Here is a 20,976-nt window from a genome sequence, read left to right as displayed (position 1 = left end):
GGGACTGAGTTTCAGCCGGCCTGCACTGAGAAGGAATCATTGCAAGGGCCAGGCCCTCCAGGAGAGTAGCTAGAGGCAGCCCCCGGCCCAGCCTCCAGACTGGACCTTTGGGAAAGGGGCCCTGCTGCCGCTGGTCTGGGTGACAACCCCACACGCCCCACGGAGCACGGTCGGGTGCTGCGGGGCGTGTCTCGCGCGTGGAGGCGGGGCGTGGGGGAGCCTCGCGTGGGCGGTGCCGTGGTTAGGCGTGGGCTGGGGGGGGCGGGGAGGCGGGGCTGGAGTGCGGCCTGATGATTGGCTGGGGCAGGCGGCTGTGGAGCTGGCTCTCTCTCGGCTGCCGCCCAGCTCCGCGCTCCCTCCGTCTGTCTGGCTCTGCAGCCGCCGCCACCGTCGCCGCCGCCGCCGCTGCCCTTCGGTCCCCTCTAGTCCCGGCTCGGCCCGGGGCCCCCTCCCCTCCCCGCCGCCGCCATGAGCACCAGCCTCCGCTACAAGAGCAAGCTGGTGAACCCAGGTGAGCCCGGGGCCCCCTCCCTGCTCCTGTGCCCTCCATCCCTGCCTCCATCCCTCCCCGAGCCCCTCCATCCCTCCATCCTTCCCCGTACCCCCCTCCATCCATCCCTCCATCCCTGCCTCCCTTGGGCGCTCACAGTGTCTCTGTCTATTTCTCTTCATCTCTGCCCCTTGTCGCCGCCTCGGACCCGAACCCGGACCCGAACCCGAACCCGGACCCGGACCCCGTCCGCAGTGGAGGAGAAGCAGGTACGTGGGTGCCGCCGCCCCTTCCCAGTCGTCGTCGGTCGCGACATTCCCCCGGGCGGCCGCCGCCGCCGCGCCCTCCTGACATCAGCCCAGATGGGGAGGCAGGGAGCGGTCTGGTCCTCGCTGGCCACGGCCCAGCCGTGGGGATGGGCGAGGGGCGATGCCCTGGCCTTGATCCCGGGCCCCCTGCCCTGCCCTGGCCTGCCCTGCCCTGGAGCTCCACGCCAGATGTGGAAGGGGGCTGCCTCCCCTCCCGGCGGCTTGGGGAAGGGCTGGGAGGGAAGATGCTGTGGTCTCCAGCCCCAGCCCCTCCCCCCAGCGGCCTGCCCAGCTCCCTCTGGCTCTAACCCAGCTCTGTGTGTGTATTTTATGTATGGGGGGGGAGGGGGAGGGGCACCGGACCAGGACCTCCGGAGCTTTGGGCCCCTCGATAGGTGCGAGCGTGAGACTGCACCCCCCTCCCCCCAAACAGGGGCCCTATCCTGCCCTTCTCTGCTGTACCACTAGGGCTTGGGATGCCTCAGGATGCCCGGACTCCCAGCCTCTGCCTCTCCCCGCCCCCCCTAACCTTCCAATCGCCTTCCCAGATGTTGGGGCCGTCTCCCCCCAACCCCAGCAGGACCCCGCTTCCTCTCCCTAATTGTGTTAGCAGGGATGGAGGGATGCTTGGGTTTCTAACTCGGCCTCTTTCTGCCCCCTCCTCCTCTGATTCCTGCTGGCTCTGTCCTGTAGGGCAGGATAGGGGTATATACAGTGTCAGAGCTTAGGTGGGAGTAGATCTATCTGCCTTTTGATTCTCTCGAAGACTCACAGGCCCCTCTCTTACCCTCCCAGCGCCCCCTCCTGGGGCGGTCTCCTTCCCATCTCTTCCCAGGATATCAGTGCCTTAGAGCCAGACCAGCTCTGGTAGGGCTGTGTGGAAAGGTGGAGGCCCTGGCTTCTTCAGGGGAAAGGACATGCCCCCTCCCTCCAGCTGGCGACCCCAGGGCCCTGGTGCTGTTGTAGTTGTGCCAGACTTCCCCCCAAGGCCAAGTCCTGTGGAGAGGGTAAAGTCACTGGTCACTGGTGTTCTCTGTGCCCACAGCCCTTCTGGGAGCTCCGGAGGAGGCTCATCTTACCTGCTTCAGTTCTCCCCACCCATCCACCCCAAGGGCTTGGCCTGGCCCTCTGTGTGCAGATGGGAGGGAAGGGGCTTGTGGCCGGGGAGCCTTCTCTTTGTTAACTTGCAAGAGGCAGCCTGGAAGAAAGCAGCAGACCTGGGATCAAGCCCCAGCTCTCACGCTTCCCAGTTGTGTGATCCTGGGCAAGTCACTTCATTTCCTTGGGTCCCCATCCACCCCTATCCCCACCCCCCATTATCCCTTCTGTAAAATGGAGAGAGCAATCCTTGCACTCCCCAGCTCCCAAGAGGATTCTGAGGGAAATGCTATAGCAATGGGAGCAGTATTCATGTGGCGTCCACAGTCCGGGCCAGCTTTGTGTTTGTATGCATGCTTCTCTGCATTTGACAGATAGGGAAACAGAGGCACATGACCGCTAAGGGACTTGCAGAAGTTTGTGTCTTCGGAGTCAGGAGCAGGGAGCTTGGCAGAGGGAGGGGGGACATTCGTGCCTTTGGAGAGCGGGACAGTGGGGAGCTAGGACAGTGGAGCCTTCAGGGTGAGGGTGCCTCTGTCCAGGTGGTAACCATGGGCACCTCTGGGAGGATGGGGATCGGAGAGGGAGAATTGCCCGCTTGAAAGAACATTGTATCAGGGAGTCTGGCCAGATATTCTCTCTCCCCTCACCCCCACCCCACCCCCATCAGCAGCTTTTGTTCCTTGCTCCTGGCTTGAGCAGAAAGGGAGACGGTTCAGTTGGTGCTTTGGGGCCCATGGGTGCCAAATCAGTAGGACCCAGGAGTCCACCAAGGAGGGGAGTGTCTCAGTGGAGCCATTCAACGTCAGGAGCCCGGGGAGGGATGGAGCGAGGGCGTGCCCCTCAGTAGCTGCCAGCCCTGGGCTCCTCTCCGCGTGGGGCACGCCCCACAGAACCTCTCCCCTGGCAGATCGTGGGAGCCAGAGCTAGAAGCCTTGGGCTCCGGTATGAACTTGGAAGGTGCGGGGAAGCCAGGGTGGGGAGGAGGATGGTGGCAAAATCCCCAGACCTGCCCGAGGTGCTGGGAGAGAACAAAGCCCTTTGCTTGGAGACACTGGGGGAAAAGGAGGAACCATTGTTTGGGTGAAGAGAAAGCGCCGGTTGGCGGCGGGCGGGGGAGCCAATTCTCTTAATGGGTTTGTCTGAACCGTTGTCTCTGGTGGCTTCTGGGCCCCGCTTCCCGACTGTCCCCCTCCTCCACCCCGGGCCCTCCTCCCAGGCCGCCAGGGGCGTAAACAGAACCGTTGTCTCTCCTGGGCGTTGTGAGAGGCTTGTGTCTCCGGGGATCGCAGCAGCCGGTGCTCTTCCTGCTGACACCCTCTTTATTGGCTTCTAGGCTTCATGTGGCTGCGCCTTCGACGCAGATGGTCACAGCTGGAAGGGGCCCTAAGAGGGCACCGAGGTCTTGTCTCTCTCCCCACACCCTCCCCACCACTGTTCCCTTCTCATTCCCATTCGCCCATCACCCAGCTCCCCCCCCTTAGATGCTGAGAAAAACAGGAGCCCAGGGCTAGTTTTTGGACATCCGTGTCTTTGACTGCTTTGTTTTTGTTTTTTGGTGGGGCAATGAGGGTTAAGTGACTTGCCCAAGGTCACACAGCTAGTTAGTGTCAAGTGTCCGAGGCTAGATTTGAACTCAGGTCCTCCTGAATCTGGGGCTGGTACTTTATACACAGCTACATGGCCAGCTGCTCCTCTTTGACTATTTTGTGATCCCAATGGTCCCCCCATCCCACACATACCTTGAGGCAGAGCCTCCTGAGACCCAAGAAGATCGAGCAAAACAGCAGCATTTCATCTGAGTCACCAAATATTTATTAAGCACCAGCTGTGTACCACCTAGGGATGGGAGCCAGGAAAAGCCTCGCCTTGCTTTCCCCAACTGGCCTAACCAAGGGTTAGGGGAGTGAAAGCAACTGAGAGAAGGTCAGGAATGAAGCACCCCCTGGGGAGAGGCTTAATCCCCTTACTAGGGCCCTTCCCTGGCCTTCCCAGCAGAGGCCAGGGCAGCAGCCTGGAAGCAGGACAGCCTCCTTGGGAACCCTAGGATGTCTGGGCGCCCATTTCTTTTCCCGGCTTCTTCATCTTCCTGTGAGGATCCCTCGGCCTATCCCCCCTCTCCAGCTAGTGGGGCCAGCTCTTCTGCATGGCCAGATAATGGCACAAGATTTGGGAGCCACAGCTGGAGGGATGCGGGGCCACCTTACAGCAATAGGGTTTGATGTGAGCCGCAGGGAGACAGTCTGGTATGGAAGGCAGGAAGAGCGTTGGCCCTCGAGTCAGAGGACCCACCTCGGACACCTTGGACAATTGACTTCTCCTCTCTGGGCCTCATGAGGTCCCTGGAAAACTGTGCCTGAGGATGGCTGCTCCCAGGGCAGCCAGTGGGAGAGGGAAGAAGGCCCTGACTGGAGGCTGTGGCCCTAAGGCTGAGCTTGGAAGAGAGAGTGTGGCTCCTGTCTCCCATCCCACCCAACCTCTAGGGTGCCTGCAGACTTGCCCAGTGGGCCCTGCCACGGTCCCAGGGCAGCAGCTCGGTCCCTTGAGACACCCAACTAAAAGTCTAGCTTTGACGAGAGACAAGACAGAAAGCAGTGTGGCTCAGTGGAAAGCAGAGCCTTTAGAATCTGAGGGCAACCTTCAGATCTCAGCTCTGCCCATTTGCCCATGGCCAGGCCAGTGAACCTCTGTAAGATGAGGGGGTCAGTGAGAAGCAATTAAGCACCTACTGCATGCTTGTCTCTGTGCTAAGTCATGGGGGGGGGCGGTGTCTAGCTAGATTACCCCTGAAGGCACTCCCTCCTCTGCGGCCCACTGCCTCTACAGCTGCTATCCCCTGACCCTTAGCAGGCCTTGCAGCCCGAGGAGTAATTGGGGTTAAAGCCTGCTGGTGTGCGATCTTGACCTCTGCAGCCTCGGCACATTTTTGTTTTGCCTTCTGTGAAAAAGAGGCACATTCACGGTCTCCGCAGGGGACAGGGGGGAGGAGGGGGACTGGGCTAGGAAGAGAAGGGTGTGGACCGAGGAGAGGGAAAATGACCCAGAAGCCCTCAGTGGAACCTGGGGATGCTGGTGTGAATGGGGAGGAAGCTTGGACCACATGAGGGAGAGAGGGAAGACTGGACAGCAAGGCTGGGGCGGGGGCGTGGCTCCAGTGCAGCTTGTCTCTATTGACACTTGGCAGGGTGTGTGTGTGTGTATAGATCACAGCACATAGTAGGTGCTTTGTCTGACTGACTGATCTCCCCAGCCCCACTAAATGCTCCTTGTAGGGGAGAGGCTGGAAGACCCTACCCTCCAGACAGTGTTCCCCGGGGTCACAGGCTTCAGAACTATACCAGACTCTGCTTAGAGCTCCGGGCCTTCAGCAAGAGCTTAGGAGACATTTGCTGGTTGATTGCTTCTCTAGGTCTCCCCCTCCAGACTGCCAGGTGACAGAAATGACTTGGTCAAGATCACTCTGCCATCAAGGCAGAACCTCATCATTAGAGAGGGGTCTAGTCTGACCCCCTAAACATGCAACCTCCATCTGAAGTCTCATGGTGACGGGGAGCTCACTCACTACCTCCTGAGGCCAACCTGGGCACTTTCCCCCAAACCAACTTCCACTCACCAAGCAGATGACAGGGAAGACCCGAATCCAGGACCTCAGGTGCCATATTCAAAGTTCTTGCCAGTGTACAGCCCTGGATAAGAGACTCCCCAATTCAGAGGTTTGAACCTGGGGGAAGGGTAGCTAAGTAGGCACAGAGAGTTCTAAGGCACACCCAGCTTTGAGCCTTCCTCCTAGGCTTCTCAATGATTGGCTCCACTGGCAGCACACGGCCCGCCTCTGATTTTCTCCCCTCTTTTGGCCAGACGTCCTTTCACAGGTGTAGGAAAGTCCCAGTGAGGAAGGGCCCTCCACTGATGTAAATCTCTACCCACCCTGCAATTTAGAATTTTTGAAAATTGCCACCAGGCACAGAGAGGTGAGGTGACCTCCCCAGGATGGGGAGTAGGATTTGAACCCAGACCCTCCTGGCTTTGTGCTCACTCTGTGATGCTGCCTCCTCTTTAGACTGTTTCCAGCAGCAATGCCATGTTTATTAAGCACTTCTTGCATGCAGAGCCTGTTGCTGGCAAGGATACAGGGGTACAAAGTCCCTGCCCAGCCCCAGGGGAGCTGACTGTCTAAGAGCAGAATCCCAGACCTGGTAGAGCCCAGCCCCAGAATCCCTCCTACAGCTGCCTCTGTTTGGAGACCTCCCAGAATGGAGAGCTTGTCCCCTGATTCTGGGGCAGCCCATTCTGTTCATGGGCACCTCTCATTTTGTGGAGTGGTAATAATGACAATGGACATGCTTGTGGTGCCTTGAGGTAGCAAAGTACTTTACAGTGAAATGGATTATTTCATCTGACCCTGAGAGATAGGTGCTCGCCCTAGGGCATAGACTCATCTTCCTGAGTTCAAACCCAGCCTCAGACACTTACTAGCTGTGTGACCCTGGGCAAATCACTTCACCCTGTTTGCCTCAGTTTCCTTATCTGTAAAATGAGCTGGAGAAGGAAATGGCCAACCCCCCTCCAGTGTCTTTGTCAAGAAAACCCCAAATGGGGTCACGGAGAGTCAGACACGACTGAAACTGCTGAACAACCACATTATCTTCACCCCCCGTTTTACAGCCGAGGACACTGAAGCTGAGGGTCATCCAGATCGTGTGAGAGGTGGGATTGGAACCCAGGGCCAGCTCTGTAGCCATCTGGACACTGCTGCTGACCAAAATTGACCTCTATATCCCCTTCCCCCTCCCCTCTGCCCCTGGGGGCCAACAGAACCAGCCCAGCCCTCCTAACACTTACCAACAGCGGGCAAGCCCTGGAGCCTCAGGTCCAAGGACCTGGAGGGGGCTTTTGAGGGATGAAGTCGTTGAGAAGAGGCTCTGAGAGTTGTGAGCAAAGGTTTTCTGAGGCTCCATCCTGAGGACGGAGGAAATCATGGCTGGCCTCCTGGAGGAGGTGGCTTTTGAGCTGAGTAGACTGCCAGTAGATGGCCAGGCTGGTGAGAACACTCGGGGGCAGAAACCTGAACAACGGCCCCGGGGTGGGCCAGCTCCTGGGATATGCTGTGGATTGATGCTCTCGTCTGGACAGAGCATTTAGGATGTGTATGGGGCAAGGCTGTAGGGGGAGATTGGTGACAGATTACAAAGAGCCTTGAATGCCAGACTCAGCCAGACCTTGACTCGAGAGAAGCCCTTCTTTTTTTTTATTTTTTATTTTTTTTTTATTTTAGTGAGGCAATTGGGGTTAAGTGATGTGCCCAGTGTCACACAGCTAGTAAGTGTTAAGTGTCTGAGGCTGGATTTGAACTCAGGTACTCCTGACTCCAGGGTCGGTGCTCTATCCACTGTGCCACCTAGCTGCCCCTGAGAGAAGCCCTTAATAGATTTCAGGGGGGCCAGGAACTTGGATGGGGAAAAAATGACATCTTGATTTTCCCCAGCTTTTTGCTTCCTGGGTTATCCTCTAGACTGCATTTCATGCATTGAACAGCCCTTTCATGAGAAGGGGCCCTGGGACTTGACCAGACTGCCAGAGGTCCCAGACACACCAAAATGGTTAAGAAGCCCTGAGCTAGAGGCAATAGGGAGACACTGATGGATCTGAAGGAGAGAGATGCTAGAATCAGATCTGAGTATCGTGTATGCATGTGTGTGCATGCGTGTACATGCACTCTGAGTGTGTGCCTGTGTGTACATGAGTGTGTGTACATATGTGTGTGTGTGTGTGTGTGTGTGTGTGTGATGTGTTGGTACTTTGAGTATCTCGGAGAATAGAGACGGAAGGGAGAGGGCCTTCCCTTTGCTTCCCGAAGGGGAATTTCTTGCTCAGCACTTCTGCCCAAGGTGGGGACCCGCCATGTCCAGAATGGCTTCGTGGGTATGCAGAGAGGGATGCAGAGAGGGCCTAGGAACCCATCTGGCATTTGGGGACGGGGATGAGGAGGGTCCCTGGGGGCTTCTTCACGAGCCCATCCTCAGTAGCCCGGGATCCTTCTTCCCCTAGCACAGTGTGGCTGGGCCTCCCTGGCTGGGCGGCATAAGCTTGCTGCCAGCTGCCTGTGGTTCCTGGCACCAGCCCAGGCCCGGCCGTTCACACAAGGAGGCCGATTCTTGCCTGTGGCCCAGCGTTGGGGGCAGAGGGTGGGAGTGGTAGCAAGGCCGTGTAAGCAGCCGGCCCTAAGGTGGGGCAAGACGGGCGGCCCTGCCGTGTGTAGCCAGAAGCAGCAGAGGCCGCGTCTCTCCTATGCGTAGGCCCGAGGCCCTCCTACTGAGGAGGCCGCTCTGGCTGGGATACGGGACAAGCGAGGCCTCTGCCAAAGGGAGGGGGATGATGAATGGACTGAGGTCAGCCTGGAGGGAGGCCTCTCCCAGGGTGCCCAGGGAGGCAGTCCTTGGCCCTGGGTCCCCTAGCATTTTTATCAATGACTTGGCTGGGTCACTCTGCAGATGACCCGTGGCTGGGAGGGACAACAATCCCCATCCAAAAGGTTCTGGCCAGGCCTGGGCCAGACCAAATAAGATAAAGCTTGACAGGGACAGATGAGAAGTCCAGTTCTTGGGCTTAGGATCGACTGCTCAGGGACAGGCTGGGGAAATGGGGCTGGCCCGGAGTCTGGGTGAAAAGGATCTGGGGGTCTTAGTCACCAAGAGCTCTCCCAGCCCTGTGCCAGCTGGGCTCTGAGGAAGAGCAGAATCTCAGAGGTGGAAAGGACTGGCTAGTGGGACCCTTGTGTGAGCAGGGGTCCCCTCTAGGTTTGGTTACCTGGGCTTTGCTTGGAGCCCTCCAGCGATGGGAAACTCACTTCCCTGCCTCCTGTGGCAGCCCATTCTAAACTTGGAGCAGGGCTGGCTGTTGGAGCCTTCCTGAAAATCCTTGCCATCGTGCCTGGTTCTGCCCTCCGGGCCAAGCAGGAGAAAGCTAACCCCTCTGCTCAGGGAGAGCCCTGGCACGGTCCCCCTGCCGGCTCTCAGTCCTAAGAACTGCATGAGATGTTGGCGATCATAGTGGAAACAGGCGCATCCTCGAGGTCACAGACTTTCCTGGACGTGCCCCTGTGGTCCAGGATCCCTCAGTCTGGTTGAAGAGATGAGACTTGTGCCTTCAGAGCACTGGAAGCTGGGTGGGGATGGATGGTGTGGGACCCAGAGCAGGGCTTGTGGGATATTCCTCCACAGGAGGAATAGGGGGATGAAGGGGCTGGGCATGGCCAGAGATGGGGAGGCTCTGGACAGAGACAGGGCATGGGGGCACCTTGGAGCAGGTGACAGGGAGTCTGGGGCCTGGGCACAAGGACAATGAGCATGTACAGAGCATTGCAATGTGGCCACAGTGCTTGGGGGCATCCTCCTTTGGCCTGCCGGGCCTACAGGCCTCTGGGGCTCTGAAGGGGAAGTGAGAGGACTAGCTTGTCCCTAGCCCTGATGGAGACACCTTGGGGTACTCGGCGTGGTTTAGTGAGGACCCGTCATTGGAGTTTGGAGGCCCTGGGTTTGAGGTCTAACCCCGCCAAGAAGTCACCTGGTGCCTCTGTGTAACACTCACCCTTCTCTCGGCTCGTTTCTTCCCTCTATAGAAGAAGAGGCCTGGGCCAGGGTTTGGGGGGCCAGGGCAGGGGGGCCCTTACAGGCCTCGGTCCTATGGCCCAAGGTGATGGGGCACCTGTGCACAAAGACTGGGCCTAGGGGTGAGTGTGAGGCTGTGAAGTTCCCCAGTAGCCTGCAAAGTGGGCTGGTGGTAGATGAGAGCCGGCCCCTCTGCTCCTTGTCTCCCAGGCTCCTAGGCCAGGCCCAGCCCCTGGCCTGGGTCTTCCCAGCATCAGCTGTGGCCATGAGGACTGGGCTCCGGGCCCATCATGCTCACTGCACCCCCTATGAAAAGGCTCCCTGTTTCTACTGGTCTGCTACCCCATCCTTGTCCCCAAGTCGGCCCAGCCTGAGCCAGCCATTGGGCCGGGTCCAGGAGCCCTGCCTCCTGCCCGAGGTTGCCCATGGCCTCTACCCAGGAGCCTCCCACTGTGTGGGTCACAGTTGGGTCAGGGAAGAGACAGGAAGGGAGGGGCCCGGTGATAAAGAGGCATAGCTACAGACCAGGGGGATGGGATAGCCCCAGTTGGGAGGGCAGTCATTTCTTCTATGGGAACCTTCTCTAGGAGAGCCATGGCCTGTTCTAGGGCCCTTAGAATAGAAGATGTCAGGGCTGGGAGGAACCTTAGAACAGGGGATGACAGGGCTGGGAGGGGCCTTAGTACAGGGGATGTCAGAGCTAGAAGGCACCTTGGAACAGGGGATGTCAGCACTGGGAGGGGCCTTAGAACAGGGGGTGTAGGAGCTGGGAGGGGCCTTAGAACAGGGGGTATAGGAGCTAGGAGGGGCCTTAGAACAGGGGATGACAGGGCTAGGAGGAGCCTTAGAACAGGGGCTGTAGGAGCTGGGAGGGGCCTTAGAACAGGGGATGACAGGACTGGGAGGGGCCTTAGAGCAGAGGGTGTAGGAGCTGGGAGGGGTCTTAGAACAGGGGATGACAGGGCTGGGAGGGGCCTTAGAGCAGGGGGTGTAGGAGCTGGGAGGGATCTTGGAATAAAGAAAGATGTTGCTGGGAGGAATCTTGAAAAGCTACGCTTCTTTATTCCAGATCCAAGGACACTGATGGCGAGTAACTGAGCCTGAGGCTGCCCTTGCCCAGTTGCGAGGCTTGCCCAATCCGTCCTTTCCCTGGCCTCCCCTGAGCACAGGAACCCCCTTTACAGTGCCCCTTCTCACCCAGTCTCTCCCAGCAATGGGGAAGTCATTGGCCGTGGGAGCTGCTGGGTTCAGCGCCAATGATTAGAAATAGCTTTCTCGCATCCAGCCCAAATCTACCTCCCTCTAAACTCCCTCTGGGGGGGCCTAGCAGAGCAAAGCTAATCCTCTTCCTAGTGACAGTGGAGACAGTGATCAAGGCCTTCTTGAGTCTACTTCTCTCCAGGCTCAGGATCCCCGGTTCCTCCAACTTCTGATCACAAGGCATGGTCTTTGGTGCCTCCCCATTCTGGTTGCCCCTTCATGGACATAATCTAGGTCACCAGTGATGATTCCCATACATATTCCTTCCAGTAGGGCCAAGGACAGTGGGAAGATCCCTCATTCTAGGCCCTAGATTTCTATTCATGCAGCTAAAGATCAAGTTAGTTTGTTTGGAAGTGATGTCACATTGTATGGCAGCATAGGTTGGAGCTTGTGGTCCACTTAGACCAGTAGATCATCCTCACAGAAACTCCTATGTATTATACCTCCCCTTCACTGTATTTAGTTTTTACCATCAGTTCCTGCCCTCGAGGAACTTACAGAGGAGCTGGTGTGACTTAGAAATGAAATAACGTAAGGCAAACTAGACTCAGAGCCAAGTGAGTTCATTGTACCTGAGTCTTAGGCAGATAAAGGACCTCAGAGGTTACCAACCCCCTCATTTTATAGATAAGGAAACTGAGGACCAGAGAACTTAGGTGGCTTGTCCAAAGGCACATGGGGAGAAATTGTAGGTGGTGGAATTTGAACTTACATCCTCTGAGTCCATAGCCAGTGATCTTTCTATAGCAACGTGGGACAGGGAGAGAGGGAGAGGGAGAAGGAAAAGGAGAGGGGGGAGGAAGGGAGGGAGCAAGACAAAGTGAGAGAGCCCAGTACAGAGTTAAATCTTAGAAGGCAGAGAGAGTTTTTCCATGGTTGTTTTTTTTTTTGGTAAGGCAATTGGGGTTAAGTGACTTGCCTAGGGTCACACAGCTAGTAAGTGTCAAGTATCTGAAGACGGATTTGAACTCAGATCCTTCTGAATCCAGGGCCGGTGCTTTATCCACTGCGCCATCTAGCTGCTCCATTCCCTGTGTTTTTGTATCCCCAATGTGTTGTACATTTTATGTATGTAAGGGGGAGTAGGTTCTGGACTTGTGATTTTTAATCTGTGCAGAGGAACTCTGTGAAAAATGCCCCCACTGTTGAGACTCAGCAGAGTCTTGGACTGTTGTCTTGAGGGGCACTAAGACATTAGTGCCACACCCGGGGTTTCTCAGTCACTGTGAATGGGAGGCAAGATTTGCACTCTGATCTTATTCCATGGTAGGTCCCCAGTCTACTCCTACCTACCTCTCTGCCTTGTATGCAGCAGGTGCTTAATAACTGCTTATTGCGCTGCATCACTGGGGACCAGAGTGGTGGGAACCATTCTGTACCACCTAGGAGGTAGGACAACCTTGAAGGTTCTTACTTCAGGGTTCTAAGATTCTGTGGAGATAAGGGGCTGGAACTCAGCAGGGAGATGGAGGGATGTACTGCTATTGAGGGAGGCACAAGCAGAAAGGTGGTCACTGAGCCTGGGGGAAACAGCACATAAAGTCAGTCTGAGTCATTCATGAGATAGAGCAGCCCCAAAAGACCAATCCCACCACTTGGAGCTCAAGAAATGATGAACAGCAGTGGGAGGCGATTGAGCCACAAGTACTCTGCCCTGGTCCAACCACACCTGCGGTGCTGAGTTCAGTTCTGGGGGCCACATTTTGGGGAAGACATTTTAGGGGACCCTGGGCAAGAGGTTGGCTTCTTAGTGCCCCCAGACAACTCCCCAAGGCTGGAATGATGAGCTGGAGAGGGGCCAGAGGAGGCAGTCCACATGGGAAAAGATCTCTGGTTCATGACATCTAGAGAATGGTCAAAGGAACTGGGCTTGGTTAGCCTGGAGAGGAGAAGACTTAGTGGGATAATTGATAGCTGTCTTTAAGTATCTAAAAGGACTATTACTGTCACCTGGAAGAGGGATCGCCTTGCTCTGCTTGGCCCCAGAGGGAAGAACCCAGGGGAGATGGGGGAAGAGGCAGATTGAGGTTTGGTATAAAAGGGAAAACAAGCAGGATGGTCTAAGTGGAATGGATTGTAATGAGTTTCCCATCACTGAAGGTATTCATCTAGACTGGCCATTAGATCGGAGCATTCCTAAGGAGATGGGCTCTGAGTACCCTTCTAGCTCACACATTCTGTGGCGGGGCTGGGTGGACCACTTGAACTCTGGGAGTAGGATAGAAACCCCCAAAGGGCTGGACGATGCCCCTCCCCAGCCGGGCTTTCTGCTTTTCCATCCTGTGTTTTGGGACCAGTCTCAACCTCCCTTCAGCTGTCAGTCAGCGTCCAGGCTGTGGGAAGAGAAGTGTGCTCTCTGTTGTTTAGGTGAGAGGCTGTGGAGGAGGGAGGGGGGTGAAAGGGCATCTCGAATCCAGGTGTGCCTTTGGCCAGCAGGGGGGGGGTGTCACCTCTCTCCCCATCTGTATGCCCTCTTTCCCCATAGAGTGTGTGGGGGGGGTCTGTTCTACTGAGCAGTACCAGAGGAGGAAGTAGCTGCTGGTGCTGGGCAAGGCAGGGAAGGGGCAGGGAGATATCTCCCATTTAAAAAAACCCCACAACAACCCCCCAAACTTGAACCCTGCACAGCTAGGGGACTCTCCTGCAGTGACTGAGAAAGGAGCAGATTGAGGGCCCCCTTGTCAGCCTGGCAGCCCCTTTGGGTAGCCAGCAAATGGGCGGATGATGCCGCTTTCCTGCCTTTGATGGGTGGTGGCGCCTTCTAGATCCAGGCTTGGGCTCTTCTCACCTCCCTCCTCAGACCCCCTCTATCCCTCCTTTCTTAACCTCCTGACTCCCTCCCCTTGCCTTCCCCCCTCCCCTTGTCTTCCCCCCTCCCCTTTCCTCCCCTTCCTCACACCTTCCCCCTCTTCCCTTCACCCTTTGGGCCCCTCTTGGAGCCCCCTTCTTCCTCCATTACCCCCCCAATTCCTCTCCCTTTCACTCCTTTCTGGCAGAAACAGGGTTGTTTTTCTGAGAGGTTTGTAGTATATACTGGAAAGTTCCGTGTGGGTATTTCCATTCTCTCCATTGGTCTCCTCTTCCAGCCCCAGGATAGCTGGGGGGGGGGGTGATCTTCCCTCATCCACCCCACACCCTCCTGGCTGCCTGGCTGGGGTGAAGAGGGGGAGGGACTGAGTGCCCCCGGGTTCCAGAGACCCTCTGTGCCTCAAGTTGAGCTCTCTGGAAGTGTGTGGGGGGGAGCGAGGATGGATGTGAACCTCGGCCTGGCATATGGGGAGCAAGACTGGCTGGGGCCGCCTTGGACAGTGTCTCCTAAGTGCAAAATGGACAGCTCAGCTCGTGCTGTTTCGGGGAGCATTCTAAACGTGGAGGGGCACCGTTGGAGGCATCAGAGATGCCTTGTCTTCTGTTCTCCCCCCAAGCCTCTCCCTGTTGTGGTGCACCCCCAGCCGGGAGGCCACCTGGGCCCGGACACAGGGAACAGACAGCTGCTGTTCGGAGCCCACTCAGGCCCAGGGCACGGAAAGTTAGGGCGGGGATTGGGGGGGCCTCTCAATGGGCTTTTCTTCTTGGCTACCCCCTCCCCAGCCCCCGCAGGGCCTGTGTAAACAGGGGAGCTGGGCAGGGGCCAGGGCCTCCTTCCCAGCACCCCCCACTTCCCCCGACTCTGGACATTGCGGCCAGGGCGTTCTTGGCTCTGGGGTGGGGGGAGGGGGGGGTGGCCGTGGCTTCTGAGACGTCGCCCAGTCTGTGACTGTTTCCAGAGGAAGTTTCCGTCGGGTCTGGAGCCGAGTACAGTGTCTGAGGAGGCTGGGGGGTGGGGTGGGGTGACAGCAGGGAGCATGCGGTAACACCCCCCCCATCCCAGCCTCCCCCCCTTCCCACACCCCGGCCTCATCCCACCCCCATCTTCCCTTCCTTGCCCCTCCTGGCCCTTCTAGGCTGCCTAACCTCTGCTGCAGCTGCTCTTGTCTGCAAAGCCTAGGCCAAGGCCAAAGGGAGGGGCTGCTGATGGGGGAGCAGGATCAGAGGACCTAGGCCCTGTGGGGAGGGGAGGAGGGGAGGAGGGGAGGGAGAAGAGGAGGAGGAGGGCCGAGAGCTTAGAACAGGATTGTCTGAGCTCCAGAGGAGCAGAGCCGATTCTCAGTGCTGGGAGGGCCCTGGAGAGCTGGAGGGAGCTTAGAACATGGAATGTCACAGTGGAATGTCAGCTGGAGGGAGCTTAGAACATGGAGTGTCACAGTGGAATGTCAGCCGGAGGGAGCTTAGAAGGTGGAATGTCAGAGGTGGGAGGGGCCCTGTACACCAGCTCCAACCTTTTCAATGCTGAAAGGATTCTGAGGCCAGAGAGGGCCAGTGAGCCTAGCACAGGAGTGAGTGTCACAGCTGGGCTTAGAATCCAGGCTTTCAGGCTCCCCCCCCCCCAGGCCTCTTTCCCCCCTACTCACTTTACTGTTTTAGAGGCTTCCTTCCCTCCGCCCCCCCCCCCAGGGAGTATCCCTGAGCTCAAGGTCTCAAACAACATCCAACATTAATTAGCACCCAGCTGCAGCTGGGTGCTGGGCAGAGGGGATTCCCTGGCCTCGGGAACACCTTGGAAGGTGGAGGGGCTGGTCCAGGAAGACAATGCCGAGTCCGGGTTCCAGTCCAAGGCGGCCCCTCCCCCACCCCTCACAGGGTACTAGGGAAAGAGGCTGCATCATCTGGAAGCAGGAAGACGTAAATTCAAATCCTGGCTCCGTGGCCTGGGGCTCTGTGGCCCCGCCCAGTTCTGGCTCAGTTTCTTCCTCTGGAAAATGAGGAGTTTGGAAAAGATGGATTGTAGGGTCTCTTCCATCTCTAGAACTATGATCCATCTCTGTGAGGGTCTGTCGAGGCCCCAGAGGACAGACAGACACACAGACACACAGACACACAGACACACAGACATACACAGACACACAGACACAGACACACAGACACACACACACACACAGACACACACACACACACACACTCTCCATTTCCAGGTCTCTCTCCAGAACCAGTGGGACCAGGAGATCGGGTCCATCTGCAGTCCTGTGACACCCCCTGGTGGCTGAAGGCAGCATTGCTGCAGCATGGTCCGAATGAGCTCCCCTGGAAAACAATTGCTTCTGCCTTTGTCCCTGGGGAGTATAGAGGGGCTGACCTGGGATCAGTATCAAAACTGGAACCCAGGTGGCATAACTCCCAGCCCAGGTCTCTTTCCTTAAAAGGCTTTGAAAGATCTGGGTTCAAATCCAGGCCCTCGTGCCTGTCAGGACATCATTGGATCTCAAGCCAGAGATGATTTTTAACCATGATCTGGTTCTCCTCTCATTTTACAGCTGGGGAAACTGAGGCCAGGACAAAGGAAGGGACTTGCCTGAGGCCATATAGATGATACAATCAGTGCCAGAGCTGGAAATTGAACCCAGGTCTTCTTGGTTCCAGATGAAATGCTCAGAACAGGCCTGGAGCTGAGTCCTGGGTTCTACTCCTGCCCCATCTACTAACTTTCTGTGACCGTAGGCAAGCCTCTTTGTCTCTAGATAGACGGATGGGATGATCTCCAAGGTCTCTTACCCTCCAAGGTTCCAGTTCTAGAGACAATTTTAATGATGGGGATGATGGCTAATAATTATGCTTGAAGGTTGCGTTATTTATTAATTATACTTAAAGCACTTGAGCTTTTCCTACGTTAACTTATTTAACGAAAGGCACCTCAGCTCTGGGTTGCCCAACATCCTTGTTAACTGAAGAGCCTCCGCCCCACCCCGGAACAGATTGGAATCCTCGGCTTGTTGATTCAAAACCGGCAACATTGATTGACTCGGGCTGGACTTGGAAGGAAGGAGAGAGCTGGCTTCCAATCGTAACCCCGATATTTCCTAGCTTTGTGACCTTGAGAAAGCCAGTTCACCCCTCTGAGCCTCGGTTTTCTCATCCGGTGAGTGGGTTTATTGACCTGTCCACTTGACACCTCATGGGGCTGCTGCTTGGAAAGCTCTCGAGGAGCCATGAAACCCTTGTTGCTATGAGAATAGCGATCGCATGGCTTTCGGGATTCCTCCTTTCCAGGGGAGAAAACTGGGGGCCTCGGGAAGGAAAGCCTCTTGCCCCAGCTGCTTCAGGGAGCAGAGAGCTGGCCTTCACGGGCAGCTCCTCTCACACTGAGTCTGGCGTTCTTTCCCCAGGACCGTTTAGCTGGCACAGAGAATGCTCCTGCCACCCTGCACCCCTGCCAGGCAGTCCCTTCGCCCTGCCTCTCCAAAGTCATAGAGCCTCAGGACACCAACTTTCAGACCTGGGCGAGTCCGTAGAGATTATTCAGCTCATTTCTCTTATTTTGTAGACCCCGAGAAGGGAAGGGGCTCAGGCAAGGTCACGCAGCACTCAGTGGTGCCAGGGACAGGAGTGGAACCCAGGTCCCCAGGCTTTTCTGCCACACCAGGAGGAGGCTAAGCCCATCCCCTCACCCCCAACCATCAGGACCCCAAGCCCCTGCGTCCCAGCACCTGGTGACCTGGCTGTGGCTGTGGCTGCGGCTGCGGCTCCGGCGTGTCAGCTCCCATCTCCAGACTTCACTCCCTGGTCCCTGTGTCCTGTGGCTTCCCCTGTGCCTGCCCAGGGAGAAGGAGGCCTGGGATGTTTTTAGTCCTCATCCCTTCCTCCTGGGTTGCTGGGGTAATATGGTTTCCTAGCAACCCCTGGTGGTGGGAGGTGATGGGGAGGGGGGTGGATAGCAGCTGGGCTATGATCATTAATAGAGGGCGTGGGCAGAATGGGAAGATGAGCCCCAGAGCCGAGCGCCCTGGGGGGGGCAGTGGGGCAGGCAGGTGGGCACCAAGCCCTCCTGAGCAAGGGGGAGATGCCCCGGGGGCCAATCATAAGCCTCCCCTGAGGCCCAGATGCTGGTCAGGCAGCTCCATGTTCAGTGAGGCCAAAGTGGGACTGGAACCCGGCCCTCAGGAGAGAATCTGATCCTATCTCCCTAGAGCTGGGCTTCCCCCCTTATCCAACCTGAAGAAAGAGACCTTAGAACCCTAAAGGTTAGCCCTGAAGAGACCTTACACTTTAGAATCTCGAATGTCAGGGCTGGGAGGGGCCTTAGAACAGGGGATGTCAGGGCTGGGAGGGGCCTTAGAACAGGGGATGTTAGGGCTGGGGGGGCCTTAGAACAGGGGATGTCAGGGTTGGGAGGGGCCTTGGAACAGGGAATGTTGGAGCTGGCAGGGACCATATTCCTCCTGCCCTTGAGGAGCTCCCAGTCTTTTTTGTTTTGTTTTGTTTTGTTTTCTGCGGGGCAATGGGGGTTAAGTGACTTGCCCAGGGTCACACAGCTAGTAAGTGTCAAGTGTCTGGGGCTGGATTTGAACTCAGGTACTCCTGAATCCAGGGCCAGTGCTTTATCCACTGTGCCACCTAGCTGCCCCTGGGAGCTCCCAATCTTGAAGTGGCCAAAGAACAAGACCCCTCCCCCATACCAGAAGAGAAATGTTGTGGAAAGTATGGGATGGTCCTTAATATCTAAACATGCTTAGAAAAAAGGGAGAAGGAGCTGAGGGTGAGTAATCATGATGGAGGCTTAGCTTGAGCCAGATCTTGAAGGATGAGGAGAATGTAAAGAGGCAGATAGTCAATGAGCATTTATTAAGTGCTTGTTGTATGCCAGAAGCTCCTGGGCTAATGAGGAAGACTATATGTACAGGCCTGTGCACCAACAGGTCCCAGATGGAATATACTGGACTTAATGAACAGGGGGGAAGCCCAAGAATTATGGGAGATCAGGAGAAGCTCCCCGTGAGAGGTGGGGTTTAAGGGATGCCAGGAGGCCCAGAGGAGGCGGGGAGCATTTTGAGGTGTGGGACCCAGTCAGAGACAATGCCTGGAGTCAGGAGCTGAGGCACAGCCAGGAGGCCTGTGTTACTGGATGGAAGAGTGGGGGCGGGGCAGAAGGGGTGAGAAGACTAGGGGAGGGGAGATTTCAGGGGGCTTTAAAAGCCAAACCAGGATTTTCTGTTTGATCCTTGAGGCAATAGGAGGAGTGACATGGTCCTGAAGGATGGAGGATAGATGGGAGGAGGGAAGGCCTGGAGCCAGGCAGACCGCCCCCCCCCCCCCAGCAGCTACTGCCATTGTCCAGGTGTAATGTGATGGGGGCCAGAGGGGGTGGCACATCGGAGGAAAGAAAGGGGTGTATTCAAGAAATACCACAAAGGTGAAATCGACAGGCCTTGGCAACAGCTTGGATGAGGTGGTGAGAGAAATTCAGGTGCCAAGGATCACTCCTGGGTTGGGAGCCTGGAGGACTGGGGGAAGGGCAGTGCCCTTAACAATAATAGGAAAGGGAGCAGCTAGGTGGCGCAATAGATAAAGCACTGGTCCTGGATTCAGGAGGACCTGAGTTCAAATCTAACCTCAGACACTTGACACTTACTAGCTGTGTGACCTTGGGCAAATCACTTAACCCTCATTGCCCTGTGCAAAAAAACCCCAAACAATAATAGGAAATTCCGGACAAGGGGAGGGTTTGGGGGAAAGATACTGAGTTCAGCTTTGGTCGGCTTTAAGGTATCTACTAGAAATCCAATTGGAGATGTCCAATAGGCAACTGGAAATATGGGACTGGGGGTTAGGAGAGAGGTTAGGGCTGGATCTGAGTCTGTGGGAGCTGATGAGATCACCAAGCAAAATGGTGTTAAGGGAGAAGAGGACCCAGGCCAGAACCTTGAGGGATGGGGTGGCCTGTACAACAAAGGAGACAGAGGGGTTGTCAGAGATGGAAGAGGAGAACAGAGAGAGGAACAGACAGACAGAGACAGAGAGACAGAGTGAGACAGAGATAGAGAGAGACACAGACACAGGAAAGAAGGAGGGAGAGGGAGAGAGCAGAAATAGAGGGGGGAGAGGGAGGGAGAGAGGAGGGTGTCCTGAAGACCTTGAGAGAAGAGAGGATGGAGGAGGAGAGGGGGAGAAATACTTGCAAAGCGTACAGAGAAGTCAGGGGAATGAGCTTTGAGAAAAACCGGTCACTGGAGAGAGCAGCTTGGGTGGAACAGAGGGGTTGGGAGCCAGACCTCGGAGAGGTAAGAAGGGGGGAAGGACATGAGATAGTCTTCCAGAGGAGGGTGAGATCAGGCCCTCCCTGCCCCTGTGAGGTCACCCAAGTGGAGAGCCAGGATCTGAACTCAAGGCCTCTGGGTCCAATCAGTACTTTTCCTACCACACCACGATGGGGGTGGAGTCAAGCCGTTCCAGGAAGAGGTTGCAGGTTATTGGGACTGTGACTTAGAGGAGACCAGTGAGTCTCCCCAGCCCCCACTTTACAGATGGGGAGACTGAGGCCTGGAGAGGGAAGGGTCTTGGCTGAGATGACAGGGGTGGTAGGGAGCAGAACTGTGCTTGCAGTCCCGCTTCACAGGGCCACAGTTGCTGCCCTTGCCACTGGACTGCCCTGCCTTCCCTCCCCAGTGGCGTCTTCTACTGGGAAGTGAGGCCTGCCCAAGGCCGGGTCAGGGGCTGGTCACGTGCTGCAGTCTGCGCCCGGGGCCCTGGCTGTCCCACATCCAGCAGGCTCTCGCAGGCGTGGGGGTGGGAGAGATAGGCAGCCTGCAAGCCAGCTCCCAGCTGTCAAGTGGGAGGGGGACCACATGGGCGGGAGTTGGGGAGCCAGCCAGGGAGCGAGCGAGCGTGGCTGCGCGTGTGTGTGAGCCTGTCAGAGCTGCTGGCGGTATGGACACCCTGGTGCTCCAGGACCACCTGGCCGAGCAGCTGTTGTCACCTCGGACCCAGGCCCAGAGGAGGCTGCCCAAACTGAAGGTACCCGGGCCAGGCTCGGGGCAGTGAGGCCCACTGGGAGGAGCAGCTGGGGGAGTGGGGCGAGGGAACAGGGTGGGTCTGGGGCTGGATTGTGACTGTGTCACCCGGGGAAGGCGCTCTTCTTGTCAAGGGAGGGGATGTGGGGCCTGGAACAGGACATGAGACTGGTCTGGGCAGGGCCAGGCCAGAGAATATGTGTGCGTGGCGGAGGGGGGGGTTGTAGATGGAAGAGCGGGATGTGTATGTGTCCATCACAGCCTCTGTCTGTCCGTGGGGAAGTGACCTAGTCTCTGTCTCTGTATCTCATCCATTCTCCCATCACAGAATGTAGGGCAACATTTAATCCAATCCCTTCAGTTTACAGATTGGGAAACTGAGGCCTGGG

General features: G+C 56.9%; 1 protein-coding gene across 2 annotated transcripts in view; it reads left to right on the top strand.

The window, feature by feature from the left end:
- The first annotated feature begins 319 nt into the window (after positions 1-319).
- Positions 320-20,976, top strand: part of SEPTIN5 (septin 5) — a 34,705-nt gene continuing 14,048 nt past the window's right edge. The window contains exons 1-2 of one of the 2 annotated variants that reach the window (XM_043987137.1): positions 320-511; positions 746-759. In XM_043987137.1, the coding sequence (XP_043843072.1) occupies positions 469-511; positions 746-759 (57 nt within the window). In that variant the 5' untranslated portion in view covers positions 320-468. Of the gene's footprint in view, positions 512-745; positions 760-20,422; positions 20,592-20,976 lie in introns of those variants that run through there. The other variant, XM_043987122.1, reaches the window with a different exon arrangement.

Source organism: Dromiciops gliroides, chromosome 1, assembly GCF_019393635.1.
Source record: "Dromiciops gliroides isolate mDroGli1 chromosome 1, mDroGli1.pri, whole genome shotgun sequence".
NCBI lineage: Eukaryota > Metazoa > Chordata > Mammalia > Microbiotheria > Microbiotheriidae > Dromiciops > Dromiciops gliroides.
The sequence above is the reverse complement of the archived record's forward strand: the minus strand, read 5'-3'. Positions and strand labels throughout refer to the sequence as shown.